Source organism: Trachurus trachurus (assembly GCF_905171665.1).
Source record: "Trachurus trachurus genome assembly, chromosome: 16".
NCBI classification, from domain to species: Eukaryota; Metazoa; Chordata; class Actinopteri; order Carangiformes; family Carangidae; genus Trachurus; species Trachurus trachurus.
This window is the reverse complement of record NC_139902.1, coordinates 24,350,112-24,367,734: the sequence shown is the minus strand read 5'-3', so window position 1 is coordinate 24,367,734 and position 17,623 is coordinate 24,350,112. Positions and strand designations below refer to the sequence as shown.

The following is a 17,623-nucleotide window of genomic DNA, read 5'->3' as shown; positions in this document are numbered from 1 at the left end:
ATATCAATTATTTGCTTTTTATACTTAATATTTACTTTTATTATTTACTTTAACAATTATTTTCTATTTAAACAAATATTTACTTTAATTTCCCTCCAGGGGACGATTAAAGTATTTTCTATTCTAACAATTATATTTGTTACTTTGCCAATTTCCTGCAGCACCTGAATGCATCAGCACCACGCTGTACACTTCCCTGTTCCTGCTCCTCCCAGTTTAAAGATGGCAGCCACGGGACAGAGATGAGCGACGACCCAAATTTCGGAGTTTTGTCATGAAACCTCATCGGGGTGTACAGTTGTTACATGCATGGTTTTGACATGACAGCGATATAATTTATCACATCCACTATGCCCCCTTTTGGAGACAATTAAAGGGTTCAGAGGTACAATGTTTTCCTGTGTGCTAAGCTAGCAAGCTACGGTTAGCAAATAAATGAACCTGCCTTTTTGCCACACAAGAAGAAAGCAGCTGCTCTGAGTACGTTGCATTATCATCTCTCAAGGTGAGTAAAGCTGTACACCGAAGATGTGCACATTCAAACGTGAAGAGATAATGTAGTTGGCGTCTGTGTAGCTTAAACAATCGCAGTGCTTGTATTGTATCTAACGTTAAAACAACTCGGATGTCTTTTTCGGCGGTATATAAATTGCGTTTGCGTTTTGTACATATGCATGTATTATTTGTTTCGTTGTGTTTAGTGCATCCGTTTACACTACAGCGGGGTTGCATGTTAATGAGACACGGTGTCACGGCTCCCCAGATAATGAATAGACAGGTTGTTGGTACATTATGCTTGTGTACGTCAGCAAATAACAATTACTGACTTCAGATCAGCTGTTCATTAGTTTAACTCTACTCTTACCTGTTTTCTTTACTATACATTTTGGTAGGATTTAGCAGGTACGACAAGCAATGCAGTCATTGTAAACCTGTATTTTTTTTATTTTATCTCCACTCTTTCCCAACAGTTCAGTTTCATCATGGCCATCACTCAGTTCCGTCTCTTCAAGATTTGCACATGCCTCGCTAGCTTACTTTCTTTCTTTAAAAGATTGATATGCAGGTGAGTGTGTCTGAATGTCCAATATATGTCATTGATTAAATTGAAGTCTTTTGCAAATACATACACATTAAAAAAGTAAAAAAAAATAAAAAAAAAAAAACTCACCATCATGTTTTTAAGAAACAGCCCAGTCTCCCTTAAATCATGCATCTTCCTTGTCAATTCTTGCATCCTGTTCACTAGTATTAATATTGGGTCATTTTAATGCAAGATAGATTGTATGAATGGTGATTTAACACTATGCTGGCCCTCATGTGTGCATTTGATATGTGCTAAGAACATTTAATTGGCAAAGTTTTTCTTCCTGGTTGGACAGTGTTCAATGTTTGATAACATTAAATAATTCAACTTGACTTTTTATTGAATTGTATCACTGCAGGACTGGAAGGGGGCGTAAGCTCAGTGGGGATCAAATAACTCTCCCAACAACAGTGGATTTTTCATCATCAGTACCAAAACAGGTCAGTAATGGATTTATTAACAGAACCAGGCACACTACCACTGTAATTGTTGCACATTATTGCTTATATACATACGTTTTACAAGAAACTCTTGACCTGAATACAACCGGTGAATTTGACTTCTACTTCTAGTCTGCACAGCCAGAGATTGAAGAATGGAGCTCTTGGGATGAAGATGCTCCGACAAGTATTAAGATTGAAGGTGGCAATGGAAACGTTACACCCAACGATGTGGATGAAGAACCCGACTACTTCAAAGACATGGCTCCCACCATCAGGAAAACACAGAAGGTACATTTACAGACAGCTCAGCTGTGCATCTAAACTGATAGACTGGATGCAAGATTGCTTCCTATTAAAATTATACTCTGGTGTTTTGAAACTGTGATTTTACTTTTAGTTGGGAAGATCAATGAAAATGTATTTACTGTGTGATCAGTTTTGTTAGTATGACAGTGTGAACAAATTTGCCTCTGCTCTTTTTTCCCCTAAAGTTTAATGTATGTTTTTCAGATGTAGACGTTTTTAATTGCTTTGTGTCAGACTAGACTAGAATGCTCTGCTCTCAGACGTTACAGGGAAACCTCGCAACTCTGCATTTTGTAGCTTGTTGGATTGCAAGTTTGCAAATTTTATATGCAAGACCCAGATGGGTTAGAAACAGACCATTTTGTTCACATTTAAGGAAGTGGTCAAATGTGGAAGTTAACCATCTGGACAGAAGCCACAAAGTGCCGCGGTGTATGAGCTGGCTCGCCTGCTGCTTTAGATATGAAGGGAGATCATTTGTTTTAATAATCTCAAGGTAGCATGTGGTGTTTTCTTTTTACTAGACATGGTACAGTAAAACACATGGTCAGACACGGAGAGAGAGACTTAGTTGTAAAGCATTTCTGACACTGATGGAAGATCTCTTGATTATCCCCCTCTCCCTTTTGCCCCTTAGGAGGTCATTTGCCTCCTACCAGGTCATTGCCTAAATAAGAATGCTTTCTTAGCAATTTTGCCTGGTTAAATAAAGGTCGGAGATAATATAGCAGTTCACCAAATTAGTTAAAAATACTCAATAGTTTCCTTATGTTCATGATGTATATGGACATTTATCCATTAAAACATAAATGCATAAAGCTATGATGGGTAGAAGAGTGCATCTGCATTGTTAATAAAGGTATTTTCTTGAATCGTGCCTAATTTCGATATAGAAACTGCTGCATCTACGCCCGTATGTGGGATTATACTGCATCACAGAGTTTAGTTTAGTTAAATTCTGAGCTTTTCTTCTCTCTCCCTGATTTCCACTTTGCAGATCGTGTTGAAGAAGAGGGAGCCTTTGAACTACCTGGTGCCTGATGGCTCAGCAGGATTCTCCAGCAGACTGGCAGCCTCGCAGGATATGATGACCTTCAGTCCACCCTCTGTGAGTTTCAAGCAGGTTTTTTGCTTCTCACATTTGTTGTTTGATCTTTTAAAAGTTTAGGATCAAGACAGGTTTCTGGTGTAGAGCCCTATAAGATGTAAATGCAACTCTGTCCAAATTTCACATAACTTTAATGCAGAAAATCATTGGGAACAGAATGAAGAGGAAAAAGTGAAAATAGTACAAGATTGAAATAAACAATCTGAGGTGTCACATCTCTACAGGCTGCTATACAAATGCATATGAAATATATTTCAGTTAAATGTACAATGTGAGATTGTGTTGGAATGAAAATGAAAGTTAAAACCTGTTGTGTAACTCACTGAACTTGTATTGAAAGTTTAAAGCTACAGGAGACGAGACACGGATCTAAGTGTTCAGTCATTATCTGTCCACACAACTATATGGGCCTTCAGTGAGAGAGCTACTTTGACAAAACAAAATGGCCTAGAGCTCCTCTCATGTGTTAAATTACTGGTTATATTTATTCATATATAATATCAAATACTCAATTTGATCTATAAAACAAATAGCTGAAAGGGAGAAAAAAAAGGGGGCGGGGCCTAAGTTGACACTTCCACTATTACCAAGTACGAATGCAACAATCTAGACAATACAGCTTCCTACATACAATATAAATCTGGTGGAGCTCAGCAAGATAATTTTCTAGTAAATAAATATTGCATAATGTAAAATACTTTGTTTTTGTCTTATTTAGGACATCAACTACAGGAATATTGTTTTTACAGTCGCATCTGCAGGGATATAATTGTACACTTTGCTGTTCTTCAGGCTGAGCTTGGAGAAATGGACAACTGGCAGGAGGACACGAATGCCTGGGAGGACGAGGGTGATGCTGCCTGGGGAGCAGAGGAGGTGCTCAGGTAATACAAACAATATAAATGATAATTTGTCAATTATAAAACAGTGGGGACAACATCACTACATTGACACATTTGTCACCTCCTAAGTTGATATGATGACACATGTAGTACCACAGTTGTAAAGCAACATCAGGATGTGTTTGAAGTCGTGTTTTTTCCCGCCTGATGTATGCATAATGCAGAAGTGCACAAGTCCATTCACTCCACTTTAGTTCAGTTTTGGGTTCACCAACTCCTGGGGCAAAGTTCTGTCTCCGGCTGCTAAGTGCTCCACTGTGTTCACCAGCGTGTCTCTAACTGTGTCTGTCTGCTGTTTGCTGCTGGGCAGACACTGTGCTGTGGTCTTTTTTAAAGCTTTCTCACTGAAAACAGCTGCAGCTCAGAACACAACAGTAAGAGAGAGCAGTGAGAGTGAAGCAACAACAGTTCAGTGGCTGCCAGACAATGAAATGCTAATCTGGAACTCACTAACAAGCTGATGGGAGCTGCAGGTTTTATATTGTCACACTATTTTCACATTGTCACATGATATATAGTTGCCCTTTACTCGTGAGATAAATGTCACATAAACCAATATGTAATCATACTGCATTTGAAAAAGTGCTTTTTTTCTCTCACCGCCCATGCCACTGAACTGTTCTACTGCCATTTTTTTCAAATGTGTCAATCCACAATGACCCTGAAGATTCACATGTAAGTCACACGTCAGCCGGGACAGTCATTGTTTGTTCTTAATGACAGCATCTTAAGGCCGTTATAGGTTTAAGAAAACTTTCAAAAAGATGACCATGTGTTAGTATGTAACTCCTTATGATAATCAGATTGTCTCCTTTTCAAGCAACCTCAGTTGGTTCAGAAAGCTGGTTCTGATGACAACGATGGCTTAAATGAGGAAATTAGGTCAAAGAGGTCATTTTTGTCTCGCATAAAATATTCATTCTCAGTCGGGAATAACATTGGTGTGATATGATTGTTACACCAAGGACTTAACTGTATGTGCCCTTCTTGTAATAGACTGGGAGGCTTTGTTTCAAAATATATGAAGAAAACATGAAATACACAAGAAAATAATCCGCCATCCAGCCACATCAGCAAAAAAAGAATATGGGCAAATTCCCTTTAAACATGTTGCTTTCGAACAGACAAAAGTATAATAGTGAGAATGTTAACAGGTGAGTATTATCGGCAGTGGCACTTTTCTGTTTGAGCAGTGCAGCTTCTCGTCATGGCCAGCAGGTGGCAGTGTGTACCGCTTTTTACAGCAGCACCAGCACAAGCAGCAAGATATTGTTTTCCTCACTCCCAGCTGACCTAGCTTCTGTTGATGTGCTCAGTAATGACAATCGTGCATTTGTTCTGCCTTCGTTTAACAGAGAACAGAAGATGGCCGAGAGAGAAAAGCGGTCCATGGAGCAGCAAAGGAAGAAGATGGAGAAAGACGCTCAGAGGATGATGAAGAAGGAGCAGAAGATTGCAGTGAAGCTCTCGTAACACTTTAGAAATGCTCACATTTGAGCCAAAGGAATAGGGAGTGCAAAAAGACACTGAATCAAACTTTAATCTATCTTTAAAGTCATCAAACCGAACAGGATTATCACTGTACACTACTTATCCGTTAGAAAACTGTCCTCCTCCTCCACCACCTCCATGTTTCCACCAGCAGCCATTTTAATCTGTTTTTCAAGCTGCAGAAGTGTAAAACGCATCATTCTTCAGGCAGATAACGCTCCTGGTCTATTCGCTGTTCATGTCGCAGGGTCATTTCAGTCCTCAAGGGAGAGTGGTCTTCATACAATCCAGTTCATCATAGGTTAAAGGTTAGAAATCTGTTAGGTAGTGTAGAAAAATGATCTGTTTTGGTTTTTCCCAGGAACATTTGTAAATAAACTGGTACCTGTGCTACCTTTTGAGACTCAATTAGGGAGTACAATTCCTTTTCTTTGTCTTATTTATAAGCTCAAAGGACAAAGACGTGTAATTAATTTTAAGCATCACTGTATACCAGTGACATCCCTCGGTTTGCTTGATTATTGTGTTTTTATATTTATGTCTGTTGTTGTCTGCGAAACAGATTTTTGTTTTTCCAATGAATGTTGCTTAATATTTCATCCCGTCTCCCTGTGCTGTGCAGCCGTTAGAACACTGGAAACCTGCATTAAACTGAAGGCTGAGGATTTTTAATTTGGTACGGACAAATGGACAAATGACCATAGACTAGAATCAAGCCCAACTATAAAAGCTGTGGGTTCCTATGGTAATCTCATAGCAACTGATTTACATTGACTTTTTTTTTTCCTCATGCAAAGGGAGCTTTCCTCTTGAATAGTTGATACACTCACTGCACAGACACTGTCCCTATAAAACATAGATCCTAACCACGTCATAATCCCAGACTAGTCACCCTGGCCATTAAAGAAACATTTCCCCCCCTCTTCTCTCAATCTGGAAATGCAAGGCGCTAACGGTCTTGCCAAAAATTGGCACCACTGCCAATCAGCAAGCTGTTGTCACGGAAACAATGGAAAATGAAGAAAGGCCTTTATTAAAGTGTGCATTGGGTATGTTGTGAGTCCATGACTTATGATAGATGGTGTGAAATGGCATGAGTGGGACAAGTTTCTATACTAAATGTTACAATAAGAAAAGCTTTGCAGCAGTTTGATCTTATACATCTAATGAAATAATGAGTTAACATTATCTATGAAATTGACCAGCTCGGAGTTGCTGATTCTGTTCACACTTTGATAATAGCATGGCTGATCAATGCATGATTGGGTTTAGGAGTAAAACCGAAAGCAGGTGTTTATTTGAAGGGAATTCAATCTATATGGATTCGTGCTTTCTTATGAAATGCTCTTTTCCCAACTGTTACCATTTGAGAAAAGCTGCATGTTATTTTGTTTTGTCATTTTGCACTTTTAATTTTTGTTTTTTGTTTTTCAAAAATGAATTGCAGAGAACCACATGGTTCTCATCTTCTTTTTTTCCACATTGGTGAGTATGATTTCATGTTTCATGAATTGTCATGGTTGAGCACAAACAGGCACTTACATTAAAAGTAAAAGTCCACAAGCTCAATCTAGAGAGTCTGGCAGATTGTATGCCTGCTGTATTAATCCTACACAGGATTTTAATAAAAGTAATTTGATTCAGGTGAACATCTCTGGTCATGAGTCTGCTGCCTGATCTGTAGTTTAAGAAACACTATCTGACAGATGGATCGACATATTGCCTAATCTTTAAATTTGCGAGGAGTGTCGTGTCTAGGTTTTTTTGTCTATTTTTTTTGTTTTTTTGTTTGTTTTTTTGCACTCAGGTCCAAGCGATGACAGAATTGGACAACCACTCCAATACTTTGATTCAGAGTGTTTGTATATAATGCCATGGCAATAAAGCCATACATTTATGGTTGCCAGAGGGTGAATCCTGCAGACTTTAGTGATATCCTTACCCGGCACCATGAAGTTGAGATTTTTATTTACAACTGAGATGTCAAAGTGATTAATTAACATTTACACAAATAGAATAGAATACCATACAATAGTACTTTATTAATCATTTGCAGGAAATTATTGTGTCAGCAGCTCCAATAGAATAGAAAAAAATACAGATATGCATAAAATAACTAGCAATAATATTAAGGATACAATAACAAAATCTGTAAAAAGTTATAAGGTGATATAAAACATATTTATTTATTATTTATAGCACACTGGGGTCAAGATTTAAGTTTTTCACTGTTATTGTAGGCCTATTAGACCTTTTATGATTAAATATTAACCTCAGCTATTGTATTTATTGATGATTAATGAACGTTATCAGGATAATATTCTTAACCAAGATGGCCAACACATGATACTTGCTACTGCTTAACATTAACATGTTAGCTATCTGGGAGACAGCGCTGTAAACCCCTCTAGCGCAGATGTTCAGCCTTGTTTTTATCATCACCACCTTATACTGTCCGACAACAAGTTGACCTTTAACTTCAATTGATGGACAGTTGTCATCGCTCATCTGACCTCCATCACAATGATGTCACTCCCATCTGTGCAGGGACACTGCCTGTCTGCCAAAACCTCTCAGAGACTGACCCAGTTTCAAAAATTGGAAAATGTACGTCACCACTCTCCAGAAAGCGAACAAGCTATAAGGCTGAATAATTGTCCTGGGAGGCTTAAGAATCACACAGTATTAGGGCTGGGACGATATGCTTTTCTCCCGATTCGATTCTTCTACGATTTTTTGGATGGCGATTCGATTTAAATTGCGATTCTACGATATTGCCGATTCTCTCGATTTTTAGTCGCATTTTTAACATTTATCTGCACACAAATACTGTAGGAGCCTATAAATTAACATACTCCATTATAAAGTGAACTTAAACCATTTTCAAAGCCTGTACTCTCTGTATGTAAAAGAGGCTAACAAATACACATTGCACAATATTTAAAAAATTTCAACAAAAAAAAAAAAAATTCAAAAAAAAAAATGTTTTTTCAAAAAAAAAAAAATCGATTTTTGAAAAAAAAAATCGATTTAAAAATCGTCAAAAAAGATATCGCGATATCTATGTGAATCGATTTTTTCTCCCACCCCTACACAGTATATTCTAATTTTACAAGACTGGTGTTGTACCAGACTTGACACCATTGCTGCTCATATATTAATCTAGAATCCAGACTAGTGCTGGGATTACAGCATCTGATGACTCATTAGTTTAATGCCTTAAAAACAGAGGGATCATGGTTATGTAACTTAAGATACATCGCCGTATGGCAGAGTGGAAGAAAAGAGTAATCATAGCAAAGACGCCAAGTGTTAGTTCATTTAGAATTAATCAGCTTTTCTCTCATTTTCATTTAATGTGGCTGGATATTATGTAATGACTAAAAAAAGAAAAAAAACACTGGTAGTTCTTGTGGGTAAACCTCCAACTGCTCAGGCACTGACCCAGTTTTTACTGGTGTAAGGGTACAAGCAGCATTTTACAGCTTCTGAGCAATCGCAGTAAAGTGGATCTAATGCACTTCACATTGTCAGCTCCACAACCCAAGGGACGTCTGAAAATACAGGCTGGGAAAGCTTTTACGTAAGATGAGCCGTCCTGAGGATATTGCTTGGTTGCGCATAGGATTAGACGAGACACCCGCCCCTATTATTAATTTATGAGAACTTGCTCAAATTAAATAATACGTGGGCGCTCCCACTGTTCACCAGTCACAAAGTCAAATCTTACAAAGTCAAATTATCATCCCCATTTGGTGGTTGCTTGCTCATCATCACACACCTGCAAATGAAAAACAGGAGTCCAAACATATGGCCAGAATTATCATGCTTTAATAAAGATACAAGGACAGTTGATGTAAACCACCAGTATTGCACATAGCTCAGGCACGTAACAAGTGTGAGTTGCTTTGAAGCTTCAACTTACTTCTATGAACAATACACAGGCTGTACTCAATAAAGCTCTACTCCGAGGGAGGGAAAAAAAATAAAATACTTCTTCACAAAACAATGACAGTGAATTCACATTAAAGCTTTGGCTGAAGGTTTAAGGTTTCTTCTGAACAGTAACTCAAAACAGTTGAATTTTGCGAACCTGTCGAAACACAAACTAACATTCAATCTTTCACCTTCTAAAAAATCCCATCCTCAGCAACATCAACATAAAGAACTTTTTTTTTTTTGAACACGACAACTGGGAACACCACAGGACAATGATAACACTTCAACCATCTACCCAGATGATCAGCTTAATAATACATGTAAATAATAAATAAATATAATACCCACTTTATAAATAATCCCTTCCATGTCACCATTTTGCTTCAACTCATGGTAACTGTACAGTGCAAAGTAACAGTGTTGGAACAAAAATAACTGCATTGATATCATCAGGTGTCAAACAAACAAACAAAAAAAAAAGAAAAACAAATACTCAAAAAGATGCTTAAGTGCTTTTAGTTCAAGGTTAGGCGTGTGCATGCAGGTTGGAAGCCATTACGCATCCGGCCTGTGAGTGACATGACGAAGAGACTGCAATCCCATGATGCAACAGCCCCTGATCAGAGCGGCGATGTTGTACACCGGATAGCTTCCGTCCACACCGTGTCGCGAGTACAGCCAGGCCACCGTGGGTAGCACGGGGGCCGCCACGGCAACCAGATCCACCAGGAAGCTGTTGCTCCAGTATCGCTTCCCAACCACTTCCAGTCCTGGTGACAGACAAATTTCCTCATCGGCGACACCAAAGTCCAGCTCCTCCATGAAGCGTCGGCTCTGTGCAGGCTCCGAGCTGCACATGCCGGAATCGGTGGAGGTGTCGGGACTTCCTGGCTGCTGAGCGGTACTGGGCATTCTCGGTGGGGAAGGTGTGGAGACGGGGAGACTGGCAGTGGTTGGAGATGAAGTGGGCAGGTTCGGGAGGCAGAGAAGACTGCTGGAGGCTGATGATGAAGCCGCGTCTGCAGCTGTAGCCCCGTGGAACTTCAGCAGCTGGAAGAGCAGAGCTTGCAGGTCTGGAGACATGGGCATTATGTCGGTCTGGATTCCTTTATCCTCTGTGGTCTGCTGGGAGGTTGTGCTTGAGGAGGAGATGGTGATGGTGGTGGAAACGACGTTTGGCAGAGCCTGTGTAGATTTATCAATGGACTGTTGCTCCTCTAACAGTGCAGAAACCCCAGGCCCTGACTCTGCGTCAGCCCTCAGCTTGCCACTCGAGTCCTGACTGAGGTCCACTGCAGTGGACATGAAGACCTGCTCCAAAATGTCCGCCCTGTTGGCCATCTCGTCGTTCACCAGCAGCCCGCTGTCTGCCATCGCCTCCACCCCTTGGTCTCCCAGCTCCATCCCGCCCTCTTCCTCCTCTGCCATCTTCTTCCCATCACTGTCAGGACTGTCACAGATGAAGTCCAGTGTGTTTTCTTCTTGGAGGTTGGCACCACTCTGAGCCAGCTCCATGCTGTGAAGCAGGGACTCCAACTTCCTGTTTTGAATATTGATATCAATGAAGTACTTCTGTATTCCTTTATCTTTCTCCATCAGGCTGCTCTTCATGGTCTCCACCACCTGACGCAGCTGTTTGATCTCTTTGCGAGCCTCTTTGAGGGACAGCTGAGCCTCTACCCGGTGACACTCCTCTTCAATCCAGTCCTCTCTCATTCTGCAGAGCTGGGCCTTCAGTTCCTCAATCTCTGTCTCTCTGATAAAGAGAAAACAAATGTACAGCATTACTTCAGTTGTTCAGTGTTGAGGAAGGTTTCTGCAGGGATGGGAGGGCTCCCATACCTGTATGCCAAATATGAAGCTAAAGTTAGCTTAGTGCAAGGTTTGATATAGGGGTAAACTAACCTAAAAAAGGTAGCAAAAAAGAATCCACCTGCCAACAAAAATCTAGCCTGCTGTCACACTCATTACTGAGAGCAGGACATGCATGTTTTCAATTCACACAACCCCATCTTATTTGCTCTGAACAGAGGTCAAATCACAATGTAAAAGTTTGTTCTCCTAGTTTTACCCATAAAAAAACAGTATAAAGATGAATCTGAGGTTTGTAGTGAGCTTAAATGCCTGTTTTTTTATTAGGTATCCAAGGTAGCCATCTTCCAGTTACCAAACTTTATGCAAAGCTTACTGGCTATTGACTATGGTTGTTTGCAAGAATGCAAATTTGTATATAATGTGTAAAATAATGTCAATCTCCTGATACTTTAAAAATAAATAACTTAGTCTTGCGCAAGTAGTAGCCTAACATCAAGCCATGTTATGCAATGCCAATTTCCCTGTAGGTTCACACTTCAGAAGATGTTTATAATTGAAAAGAGCTGCAATATGTATGATAACATCACAACCACAGTATCGCTCTTTCCCCTGATACGACCACCACCATCCATATTAAAAGCTACAGATGCAATACAAAACACAGTGGCCGCCATGATGCTTAATCTCAACTAACCTGTCATGAACTCTGTTCTCAGACTCCATCAGTTTGGTCTTTAGGTGTCTGATGGCCACTTCTTTCTGCTGCAGAGGAGTGAGGTACTGCTCAGGGTTTGGCGGTCTGATTCCATGGTTGTCTCCACAGGAGTGGTAGTGGCCAAGGTTTGCTCTTCTGTCAGGTAGAGATATAATTATAACACTGGTGAAAAGCCACATAGAAAACTCTGGAGCCACCGTATCCATCAGCTCCCTAACTAGACATTTTAAAAGCAGCAGCAGAAAACAAACCAGTTAGACATTTCAAAGTAAAATTGCTCCCTGCAGAGGGTAATTAGTCTGACTGAGAGAGTGCTGTCAGGGCAGATGCTCTCTGAAGCCTGGAATTACTGTCTGACACAGGATTACTGGCCTGCAGACTAGAGGCAAAAAACCCTAAAATGCTGGTTTATCTAAATACAAGCAGAGTTAGCAAGGAGGGAAATCACCTTACTAGAAAAAGCTCTAATCTACAAGCTAATTGCATTAGCATTCAAATGCCCTCTGCATATGTCCTGTGATCAGTGTTATCATCCTCAAAGAAAACTGATAAAAGGATTTGTGTTTTTTTTTTTTCTGTAGAGGACGAGTGGGTGGATTTGGACAATATGCAAAGCAGTCTGTAAGCCCCTCTCTTCCACTGACTAGCACAACATCCTAGCAACCTGGGATACTTGAGGCTTTGATGCGAGCACTATGCGTCCCTGCCAGAAATAGAAACAGCCCAGGAGAAGGTAGCATGTGAAAGGAAGAGATGTCACATGACACTTAGCTAGGCACAGGAAAGCTGACAGCAGAACGTCTTAAAGTGACAGGAGAAGGGTTTTTTTTTTTGCTTTTTTTTTTTTTAAAGGAAGCTCTCACTGCAACATAACAAGGGCAGATTTTGCTGCTGCTGGGGCTGCGGGTTGAATGTTTGTCTGCTGAGAGAGGATTTTTATGTTAAACCCTGTGCAGGGCTGAGCAGCCAACAAACAGTAAGCCTACAGTACAAAGTACACCCTACCAGTAATTTGGAGTCTGGAGCCCCTTGTCAAAATTCACGGTGGTCCACCCCTTTGAGCTTCAGGCTGTTCAGTTCACACATGAATTCTGCCTGTGTGAAATATTTATGACCCTCCTCCCTTCTCCAAACCAAGGTGCATTAATTCTAATCCAGTTACAAGTTGGCTGCAGCCTGTATGGGGTCGCTGCCTGAGTACCGTATTCAGACTATTGCTTAAAAGAATCCTCATTAATCCAACCCACAGCCAAATCATGACCGATATAATCCCAGCCAGCTGCAAGAGGGGAAATGATAAAAACAGCCTCACCCTAATCCAGCCACCCACTCACCCACTGTAGCTACATGGCCTGAGCCACAATCCGAATCCCTCAATCTCCAAAAATCTACTAACTTCCGCCTCAGGTGGACATGGTTGAATTTGCAATGAATCCAAATGGAGACACGTGGCAGGGTTAGAAGTACATGTCCAGGAGGCCATAACAACTGATCAGAATATTTTACTTTGAAGCTGCAAACCTTGTTCTGTGAATATTAATAATGCATGGCATGAGAGCACTTGTTTGGTACCTGGAGGTGGGGCTGGAGTTGCAGCTGCTGCTGTTGGTTGAGGAGGCTGCTCGTGGAGGAGTCCTGTAGGGAGCATAGAGCTCTGAATCGCGGTGGGGTGTCGGGCTCCCGGCTGGTTTGAACACTGGCAAAGGTCTGATGTGGGTGCTGCGACTTAAAAGGATGTAAACAAAACCCCCAAGGAGAAGTTTCAAGTGTTAAAAACAAAGAATTATATCCATAACAAACATTTCCCCTTTAATTGAGATCATGCCCATGTTTTTGAGTCTACCACTGACCCTGCAAAGCATAGAGATAATAATGCATGTGTTAAAGTCCATACCTTCGTGAGGGAGCTTTCTTTCCAGCTGAATTACAGGTGAGGCTCTCCCTGGTCTTTAGGCTGCCTGTGCTGCTGGAGGAGCTGAAGTCGGCCTCACTTCCTGCAGGAGAAAACATCAGCATGTTGCGCAGGCTAGCAAACATTTTGAAGACGATTTAAGAATCTTCCTCTGAATTAAATGTACAATACATCAGAAAGGAACACAGTCAAGTCAAGCTAAAATCTAATCTCGCAGGGGTTTCTGTGCTGCAGCTTCACTTGGTGTTGTATACTGTTGGCCAATCTTAGCAAACATTAGCTAATGTCAGCAAACATTGGCCAATGGTAGAAAACTATATTGAGTTGACCTAATATGACTCTCTCTGTACTTATGTAACTCTGGCACCATATTTGTGAAAGTATCAGAACATTTCACTGGTTTTGCCTTTAAAAAAAACAAGGGAGAAAATTATCTATTGTTACATGTAGCTTCAAGCCTCAAACCTTCCCATTAGTTTTAACGTAAACACTATCTTATTTTATCATGTTTAACCATTTGTATACCTTCCTTCATCTTTGCACCTTTGATATAGGCTACGTTTATCAGCAGCACCGTCTTCTCCTGTTAGAAAGTGCAGCATCAAACAGGACTATCATGTCCCCCTCTCCATAAGGAGTAGGCTACATCCACAAATCTGCCTCCCTAATGGAGTAAACAACCAAATACCACAGCCTCAGACTCTTATACAACAGCTTTTTGGGCGAGCTGCTCCCCATAATCTATATCCTAGTTAGGCTAATGTGAGTTTAAAGAGCAGGGCAATACAGATAAACCACTTCATGTGATTACAAACACCATTAAAAAACAGAAATACCCAACATCCAGCCATTATGTGTAACACAATCTGCTCAAATGTTGCAACACACATTTTATATAAAGGGCCTCAGCCTCAAAGTGCTAAAGCTTTGAGCATCAGCCAACTTTATTGTTCAAAACTGCCACTAAATATTTTGTTGAAATTCTTACATTAAATCTAGTCATACCTGAGTAGCATCTCTTCATCGCGTTTAACAAAACCATATTATGTCCAGTGACGACTGTGTCAAATAAAATAGTTTAAAACTATAGTGATCCTCCACCCCTTGGTGAGTCAACTGAGAGCATGTGCACATTCAATCAGTGTAGTAACCTCCTGCTAATCAGCCTAATTGGCTAAGCTCCCAAATGTTTTCCTCAACCAATCAGCTTTCTGCCTCATTTTGTCTCAAGATCAAGCAGTTTTTCTCTCATGACCCCAGATTTAGACAGATTAAAAGAGAGGAAATTTAATTTTGGCATAAGAACTGGAGTGAACTGTTTCTGATATCTGTTAACAGAGCACAGATGTACAGAGGATAATTTACTCCAGTTATTGCTCCGCTTTTAGGCAAGCAGCTGCTTCCCAGTCAGTGTTTGTTCGAGTCAAAAAGGATGGGAATCTGTTAGCTGCTGACATGTGACAAATACTATTATTGTACTTTGGCCTTTGGGATACCACTGGCATGCTGAAGTTGGATACCCTATGTGTTTTTGTATAAGAGTCTGCACATGAGGAAAAAAACAGAGAGGGAGTCATGAACAAAAATAGATTCACAAATGCCGATTATTCCCTTAGAGTGGAGGATTAGATCATGATAGCAGAGATTTCAAATGTTGTTGATCCTCTTTCTGTTTGTATATTTCATCTTTTCTTTTTCATCTCTGTATTTATTCTTTTTTTTTTTACCTCTAGCTTTCATGGCCGACCTCAGCTCCCTCTTGTGCCTCTGCGTGCTCCGTTGTTCACCGCTCCACTCGGCCATCACCCTCACCCTCTTCACTTTGGCCTTGCGCTCCGGGAGGATCGGCGATCCATGGGCACTCTGATCTGAGCCTGACGGGGTTTTGGAGGGGGACACAGACTGACTAGTGGGGCAGCCGGTGTCATCTATTGTAGACAGGTACACACAGACAGTAATAGCCACGAACAGGCAAGTGCAGGGCGGGCAGCAAACACAAGCAGTAAGTCAGAGCTCAACGTTCAGCCGGGGTGTTATCTGACAGATAGCATAACGGCTTTCACAATGGCTCATCACTTTTTTTTTAAAAAGTACTTATCAAGCAGTTTTTGTGTTGTGGTTGGTTTACACGGTGTACACACATACATGCACACACACTGCACACACAGAGTGACATTTTCTTCAGTGTAGAATTTGTAAGGAGTCCAATTTGGGTGAACATAAAGTAAACATAGATGCATTTAATGCTTGGCCTTGCGTAATCCTGCATGCAAATTATCATCTGAATTAAAGATTCTGCTTGTATCACATGAGGATTTATGTTTACACGGCCAACCAAGATCAATACACCACAATCTTGCATCTGACAGCTTGTACGTTGTGCTGGGTGTTCATAGTATCTGAAGTTTATATCAGGTATGAACTCAGCGGTGCTCGGGACTAAACCTGAACTTCTTACCAGAGCAGAAGCTGTTGGTGCTGATGGTTCTCTTGGAGTGGTCAGAGCTCATGTCACACTCCTTGCCCTCCTCCTCTGAAAAAGGTGAATCTGACAAAGGTGATCCTTTGTCCTTTGGCCGGAAGGGATGGAGGACCAAGCGTGGGATGCGACTGCGGGGGCTTCCTTTCTCAGGTGACTTCTTTTCCTGTTCAAAGCAACATCTGTCACAGCTAGAGGCAATAATGTTTTGCAGGAACACAACTTGGCTTAATTTTTTTTAAATTCATGAATGATTAATTATTCTTATTCATATTGGGGCCTCATGGAATAACTGTAAGCTCAGAGTTTACCAATCTTTAACTTTACCTTATATCTGAAAAAAGCCATTGATAGGCTATATGAAATGTGCTAATATTGTCAAAGTTTTCTAATATTGTCAACTCAATATGCAAAAATCTACAGTATCACCAACCAGATGAACTCACCTCATACTCTTGGAACGGTCCCATTGTGCTTCACGTAGCGTTTTCTTCTGACGAGTGGAAGAGAGGAGAAAAACCAGGTGAGTCATTTTTCTGTGAACTGCGTATGTGGCAGCATTTTTGACGTGGCGCTCAACAAACAAGGGCCCTCTGTCTGAACTGTGTTACTAAATCCCACCCACTGCCACACACACACACACACCCTGCCTGGTACAGATGGCATTAGCCTGGAGCCAAAAATGGCCAACACACACTGAATTTATGACCTTATGAAACAAATTGTGTCACATCTAAAAATAAACATGCTACGGTGTTTTTCATTTTAAACCAAAAAAAAAAAATAAAGCCATTTAATTATCAAAACAGGGGCGTCACCAAAGTAGTCAGGGTTCATCTTCAGGTGAACCATGAGAATTTGTCCAAAACGTCACTGTAATTCAACAATAAGATGTTGGGATGTATCACTGAAAAAGTGAAAAATCTCAAAACCATGACAATCCATCCCCTCAGTTTTGAGGCATGTGACCCTGAATCGCATGTGACCCTGAATCGAAAATGCCAATCTTGTGGTTATGCCAGAGGAAAAGTCAGAGAATCAACATTCAATCATTTATAACCTGGGAACTATGATATCTGTTGGGGCGTGTTACCATGTAGACTGAGTCCTAACAGCAGTGCCCTCAGTTTGACCTGTGGCCCTTTACTGCATCTCATCCTCTCTCTCTTTTTTAAAAAAGCATGAAAAGCACAAAATGTATCTTTAAAAATATATTCATGTGTCTAATAGCTGTTGAGATTTTTTTTAGTCAGGACCAAAGTAGTGGGCTAACCAACAGACTAACATCCCCTCCCCTGAGAGACATGCTGCTAAAAACAGTAAAAGAGACAAGACAAAAGCAAATATATCAAAGGAACAGATTTAAAATAACTCAGTTCACGCACTGCCTCTGCTCACAAAGGAATTAAATTCAGAGTCTGTGCAG

General features: G+C 40.6%; 2 protein-coding genes across 2 annotated transcripts; one reads left to right on the top strand and one right to left on the bottom strand.

The window, feature by feature from the left end:
* The first annotated feature begins 208 nt into the window (after positions 1–208).
* On the top strand, positions 209–6,915 carry ebag9 (estrogen receptor binding site associated antigen 9). The gene is made up of 7 exons (XM_083989631.1): positions 209–505; positions 972–1,066; positions 1,446–1,527; positions 1,660–1,818; positions 2,834–2,944; positions 3,737–3,828; positions 5,202–6,915. The coding sequence occupies exons 2-7, from the start codon at positions 984–986 to the stop codon at positions 5,317–5,319; spliced, it is 645 nt and encodes a 214-aa protein (XP_083845757.1). The 5' UTR covers positions 209–505; positions 972–983; the 3' UTR covers positions 5,320–6,915.
* A 2,237-nt stretch (positions 6,916–9,152) lies between these two features.
* sybu (syntabulin (syntaxin-interacting)) lies at positions 9,153–16,667 on the bottom strand (the record flags this gene model as incomplete). Its single annotated transcript, XM_083990317.1, has 7 exons — positions 9,153–11,032; positions 11,786–11,941; positions 13,379–13,531; positions 13,701–13,800; positions 15,446–15,646; positions 16,177–16,363; positions 16,644–16,667. 7 exons carry the CDS (start codon positions 16,665–16,667, stop codon positions 9,832–9,834), a joined length of 2,022 nt encoding a protein of 673 aa, XP_083846443.1. The 3' UTR covers positions 9,153–9,831.
* Between the last annotated feature and the right edge of the window lie 956 nt (positions 16,668–17,623).

Excerpts from the sequence above, each read along its gene's own strand:
- ebag9 (XM_083989631.1), top strand. The coding sequence starts at position 984 with ATGGCCATCACTCAGTTCCGTCTCTTCAAGATTTGCACATGCCTCGCT. Across the intron at positions 1,067-1,445 it reads TTTAAAAGATTGATATGCAG|GACTGGAAGGGGGCGTAAGC; the intron begins GTGAGTGTGTCT and ends GTATCACTGCAG. Across the intron at positions 1,528-1,659 it reads CATCATCAGTACCAAAACAG|TCTGCACAGCCAGAGATTGA; the intron begins GTCAGTAATGGA and ends TTCTACTTCTAG.